This window comes from Crocuta crocuta, unplaced genomic scaffold, assembly GCF_008692635.1.
Source record: "Crocuta crocuta isolate KB4526 unplaced genomic scaffold, BGI_CrCroc_1.0 scaffold115, whole genome shotgun sequence".
NCBI lineage: Eukaryota > Metazoa > Chordata > Mammalia > Carnivora > Hyaenidae > Crocuta > Crocuta crocuta.
This window is the reverse complement of record NW_027530575.1, coordinates 7,473,456-7,479,658: the sequence shown is the minus strand read 5'-3', so window position 1 is coordinate 7,479,658 and position 6,203 is coordinate 7,473,456. Positions and strand designations below refer to the sequence as shown.

At 59.8% G+C, this 6,203-nt stretch overlaps 1 protein-coding gene across 1 annotated transcript in view; it reads left to right on the top strand.

Annotated features, from left to right (window-relative positions):
- The window catches only part of DNM2 (dynamin 2), an 81,453-nt gene that overhangs the window by 74,208 nt on the left and 1,042 nt on the right, over positions 1-6,203 (top strand). Inside the window, exons 19-22 of the mRNA XM_077767972.1 lie at positions 1,488-1,599; positions 2,122-2,286; positions 4,259-4,491; positions 5,487-5,729. Of these exons, the coding sequence (XP_077624098.1) occupies positions 1,488-1,599; positions 2,122-2,286; positions 4,259-4,491; positions 5,487-5,729 (753 nt within the window). The remainder of the gene's footprint in view (positions 1-1,487; positions 1,600-2,121; positions 2,287-4,258; positions 4,492-5,486; positions 5,730-6,203) is intronic.

The following is a 6,203-nucleotide window of genomic DNA, read 5'->3' as shown; positions in this document are numbered from 1 at the left end:
CTGCCCCAGGGCCACCCACCCCCACCCCCCCCCGCTGCCCATGGCTCCCAGGGGTTGGAGGCCAGCCTCTGTTTTGTGTAGGAATAGCTCTCCCTGCTCTGTTCTGGGCTGGCCTGAAGCTCTGGGACCCACTTGGGCATGGCTGAGCCTGGGCTTTGTCGTGGGATAGCCTGGCCCGGAAGTTCTTCCTTGGGGCACAGAGGGCAGCGGTCCGGCTTCGCGGCCCCGTGATCCCCTGTGTGGGAAGGTGAAGATGGTACCTAATGTATCATTTACGAGTGAGCTCAGGAACCCCAGAATAATAGTCATGGAAACAAGATAGAAGTTTCTGTTGTTTCTCATGACGTTACCATCCGGGGCAGGTGGGGCGGCTCCAGAGGCGTTCAGATCCATCCTTATTCCTGAGCCTCCCTCCTCCTCTTCCAAGATGGCTGCCCGAGGTCCAGCCACCATGATACTCCGGGCAGTGGGAAGGAGGAAGAGGAGCAACAAAGGCCTGCCTTCCCTTTTCTGAGGCTCCTTCCAGAAGTCTCAGGGCCGCCACGCACTGCTGCTCGTTGGCCATAGCTCCGTCATGGGCCACGAGTAACCTCAGACTCAGATCTCAAACACAAAAGCTTTGGGCCAGCTTGGCCGCCCCCACCCTGTGGGACGGGACAGCGCGTGTGGCACAGGTCGTAGCCCGCACAGCACCGTCCATGAACGCTGGTTAGTGTCTGTCCGTTTCTCCGCCAACCTTGTGGCTCTAGCACCTTTCTTCTGCTCACAGACCCACATTTGCCCTGGGAGTCCCCATCCCCCACGTCCCTCCCTCCCCACCAGCCCGCCCCCCCCGGAATCGGGGCACATTCTACACCTTCACCATCAAATGCAGTAGCCACTGGCCCAAATTTAGCTATTTAAATGTAAGCTGACTGAAATAAAATGACGTTGAGAGTCCCTTCCTTCGTCACCCTGGCCCCGTGGCTGGTGCTCACAGAACCACCGTGGCCCTTTGCCACCACGCCTGACAACACGGGTTGAGAACGATTCTGCCATCACAGAATGTTCCGTTGGACACCTTTGCTGTAGCCTCCCCGGAAACACCGGGCTGGGAGCTCCCCCAGGCAGGGGCGTTGTGGGACACCTGCCCGCTTCTGAGGGGGGGGTCTCAGGCAGCCTTTGCCCACCCCCCAACCGGAGGGCACGGGAGAGGAGTCGACCGAACCCACAATAACAAACCCCCTCGGATGCCGCTAGATGCAGACGTCACTGAGCACGTGTGCTGCGCTCGGCAGGGTTTTAGAGGCTGTAGGCACTAGCTGGGGGCTCCCATCTGCCCCACCAGGTGGAGGTGCCCCTGCCATCCTGGGGCTGCAGCTGTGAGCGCCTGGGTCAGGTGTGAATCCCCGTCAGTCAGTCCCCAGGGCCCCCGCTACAGCTCTGCCCCCTGCTCGGCCCACGGGCAGGGTCAAACCACGGCCTCTCCCTCCTCCCTCTTGCTGCAGGAACGTCTACAAGGACCTGCGGCAGATCGAGCTGGCCTGCGACTCCCAGGAGGACGTGGACAGCTGGAAGGCCTCGTTCCTCCGGGCCGGGGTCTACCCCGAGAAGGACCAGGTGAGGAGCCGCCCTGCCCAGCGGGCACGCCGCGGGCCGTGCGGGCCCAGCCTGGGAGAGGAGGGGGTCTGGCGGCTCACTGGGTGGGTCATTTCCAGGCACGTAGCCCATACTGTCACGAGCAAACAAAGGAGGAAAGGGGAGAGGGTTTTGTGGTCAGAGTCCAGAAGGTTCTCCAGGTAAAGCCAAGACAGGGATATACATGGCCTGGGATCCCGTCTGCTTTGTCCCCTCTCCCCTCTCCTCTCCTCGAGGTGGAGTGAACGTGGCCGCCCTCTGCCCCCAAATTAACATGGTCCAGTCCCCAGGTGAGGGGTCCAACCGCCTTGGGCCATGGTCACCCCAGGTGCAGGCAGCTCAGGCCAGGGGCAGGCAGGGCCACGTGGTGCCGGCACGGCCATCAGGGACATGCCCAGAAAGCCGGCTGTGGGCAGGACAGGCAAGCAATTCGCGGAGAAGAGGGGCTCCCCACGCTCCCCCAGGCCACCGTCCCCCCTCACCGCCTGCCCTCTCCACCCGCAGGCAGAAAACGAGGACGGGGTCCAGGAGAACACCTTCTCCATGGACCCGCAGCTGGAGCGCCAGGTGGAGACCATTCGCAACCTGGTGGACTCGTACGTGGCCATCATCAACAAGTCCATCCGCGACCTCATGCCAAAGACCATCATGCACCTCATGATCAACAACGTGAGTGCCTGCCCCCCCCCCACATCCCATGGGGAGGGGCCCGGGCCGCCAAAGCCCAGTTGGCCCTAACATTTGCATAACATTTAAAATTAGAGTCATGACCTTCTAAACATCAGAGTCAGGGTTCCCAGCCTCTCAGGAAATCAAAAGGTGCGGGCCACATGGGGCTCACTCCCTTTTCGTTGGGTAATTGAAGTGACGGACACATGTATACACTTTCTCTAAGTTTTCTCGGCCTTATAATGACCCTAGGAGAAGAACTGCGATGTGTCCATGTTCTAGACAGGAAAGGGGGGCCCGGCAAGGTCAAGGAGGCTGCCCTGAGTCACTGAGAAGAGTGGGTGGTGGCGTTAAAACCCAGTCGGAGCCTGTCCCCAACGGTGGCCTCCTGCTGGCCTGTGGCCCAGCCCATCTTCACTCAAGGGCAAAGGGCATTGCCTACCCCAGGCTCCCCACACTCGGGCTTTAGGCCTCTCTTTGGTGAAACGCACTTGTACTAATGTCTCCCGCTCTCGGTTGCAGGGAGGGTGCAGGGGGCTCATGTATCAGGCCTTCGGCTCAGCCAGGCACTCAGGAAGCTTTGTACACCAGCTTTGGCTTATGTTGTGCCTGTGAAAGCTTGAAATGCCACAGGGTCTAAAGCAAAACTCCCAAGTCCTTTCTTTTTCACTGTGTTCTTCGTGGTCTCCTTGTTAAGCTTCATGGGGGTGCCAGTGGGCTCCTCACGAATAGATGGATTTAGGATATAGATGCTTCTGCAGCTGTGAAATTTATTTTTATTTATTTATTTATTTATTTATTTATTTTTATTTATTTCTAGGAGAGAGAGAGAGAGAGACAGCGTGAGCAGGGGAGGGTCAGAGAGAGAGGGAGTCACAGACTGAAACAGGCTCCAGGCTCTGAGCTGGCAGTCAGCACAGAGCCCAACACGGGGCTCAAACCCACAAACTATGAGATCGTGACCTGAGCTGAACTTGGACACTTAACTGACTGAGCCACTCAGGCGCCCCAGTGTTTATTTTTTGAGAGAGAGTGAGCATGAGAAGGGAGGGGCAGAGATAGAGGGAGACACAGAATCCGAAGCAGGCTCCAGGCTCCGAGCTGTCAGCACAGAGCCCAACACAGGGTTCAAACTCACGGACTGTGAGATCACGACCTGAGCTGAAGTCAGCCACTCAACCGATTGGCCACCCAGGCGTCCCCAGAGCCACTTGTGACCTTAATGGGGAAACTCGGGAAGCATTCCCTTGAAAATCAAGAACAAGTTGGCCATCTCCACTTGTGTTTAAAGCTTTCTTATAGAGCTACTAACCAATGTAGTCAGATTAGAAAAATCGCATAGAGGTGTGAACACTGAAAAAGAATAGGGAAGCCCATCCCTCCCTAATTGTAGAAGGTCACGTACACGTGAACACACATACCAAGAAATGCTGAAAAACTCCTGTATCCTGTAGGAGGTTTTGGAAGGAACAAAGTATAAAATGAATAGACACTAGTACTGTTGTTTATTTTTTTCATTTTAGAACAAGCATGTGCTAGTCGGAGAGGGACAAAGGCAGAGAGGGAGGGAGGGAATCAATCTTAAGCAGGCTGCATGCTCAGGAAGAAGACCCCTGGCATCATGACATGAGCTGAAATCAAGAGTCGGATGCTCAACCGCTTGAGCCACCCAGGCGCCCCTTTTAAACACTTTTTTTTCTTTAAGAGAGGAAACTAGTAGTCAAAAGCCAGTTCTCAGGTAACCGAAGGGAGGAAGATGACCATACAAGAGGCAGGGTTCTTGGGCTAATTTTAATCACCAGCATCTAGGGAGATGGGTCCGAAGAGCACTTGGAAGGTGCCCCCGGGCAGACCCCTGGGTAGAAAGCCTGCCCGCGGTTTCAACCTCTTCCACGTCCTGCAGTGGAGCGAGAGGCTGGACGGCCTGCGGGTGTGGCCGCAAGTCCTGACTCCCCCCGCCCATTGCCCCCAGACCAAGGCCTTCATCCACCACGAGCTGCTGGCTTATCTGTACTCGTCAGCGGACCAGAGCAGCCTCATGGAGGAGTCGGCCGACCAGGCCCAGAGGCGGGACGACATGCTCCGCATGTACCACGCGCTCAAGGAGGCCCTCAACATCATCGGGGACATCAGCACCAGCACCGTGTCCACGCCCGTGCCCCCGCCCGTCGATGACACGTGGATCCAGAGCTCCAGCAGCCACAGGTCCGCAAGGCCCGGTCCCTACAGTCTGCAGAGGACACGGTGGCTCCCACGTGGCCCGTTAGGGCACAGCCCGAGGGGTGGACAGGGTGGAGGGGCCCCCAGGGCAGGCCACAGTGGGAGCCGCTACCCTGCCAGGGCCTCACGCAACAGACAGAAGGGTAGGGTTAAAGGCCCATGTGTGGCCTGGTGCCTCCCACGGGCTAAGCCCAAAGCGGCCCGGGCCGTGGCAGCCATGGGGTCATCGTCCTGGAGCCCAGAGCAGAGGCGAGAGTGGCGGGTTGGGGGCAATCTCTGGGGGCCTTAACCAGCACGACCCTTCCCCCTCAGCCGCCCCAGAGCTGTTGGATGGAAATGAGACGCTGGCATGGGCAGCACACACCATCGGACAGGGCCACCAGACCAGTGCCGGCGCGGGTGTTGGGAGGGGAGAGGGCCTGTCAGGGAAATCTAGAAGGTGCCAGCCCTACTGAGACCTCAGGGAGCCATGGAGCTACTCAGGGAAAGGGTACCCAGCCTGGGGGATAGGGTTGCTTAGGCCCTGGGGACAGCCTGTGGGGGCCACCCAGGGCAGGGGCTTGTAGGCCCTGCAACCTCTGGCAGCATTTGGAGTTGATTGGGAGTCAGGGCTGGACTCTGGAAGGATCTGCGGCTAATGAGGGTGGATCGGAGGAGGTAGAGCAGCCGGGAGGCCCAAGCAGGGCTGGTGGGAGGGAAACAGCCATGGGAGGGAGGTCAAAGGGAAGCAGGACGCCCCGGTGGCCGAGCTGGGGTGCAGGTGGGCCCTGGCTCAAGTTCACGGTGAGGGCACAGCCATTGCTAAGCAGGTGGCGGCAGAGTGGATGGAGGGAACAGCTACTCCCCTACCTGCGTGTCCCCGGGTGGGAGCTGGTGCCTGCCTGTGTCACCTGTGTCACTCCCGGGCCTCCAGGCCCCCACTGGCCAGGCTGGTGCACCCCACCCCCGCCTCCAGCTCACACGTTCTCCTTCCTCCGCAGCCCCACTCCACAGCGCCGACCCATCTCCAGTGCGCATCCCCCAGGCCGGCCCCCGGCAGTGAGAGGCCCGACCCCGGGGCCCCCCCTGATTCCCATGCCAGCCGCCTCCTTCGCCGCACCCCCCATCCCGTCCAGGCCTGGACCCCAGGGCGTGTTTGCCAACAATGACCCCTTCTCAGCCCCGCCTCAGATCCCATCTCGGCCGGCTCGGATTCCGCCAAGCATCCCCCCCGGAGTGCCCAGGTAAGGCCGGACCCCCCTCACTGCCTGCCACCAGGGCCACCAGCCTGCACCCTGGGGCCTCTCCAGCCCTAAGCTCTCCTTGCGCCTCGCCGAGGAATGGAGTCCCCATTCCCATTTGGCTGGTGTGAAAACTAAGGCCCATAGAGACCGAGTCACTTGCCCAGAAGTCACTGAGTGGCAGAGAGTCAGGGTGACCCCAGGGCTCCCAGGCCTGTCCTTTGCCTGAGCGGGTGCCCCACCATGCAGGATGGGACTCCACGCGGGCCCCCGTCTCCTGGTTTTGACCTTGGTTTTCTTTCTTGAGGACATACTCGGGGCTGTTGCACACCCCTGCCCTGCCCTCCCCCACCCTGCAGGCCAGGCTCTGTCCTCCTCACTTCTCCCACGAGGGACCCAAGGCCCAGGGTGGGTGGGGACTCACACAGTCACACCACAAACTCCCTCCTGGCTCTCTAGCATCCCTGAGAGCATCCG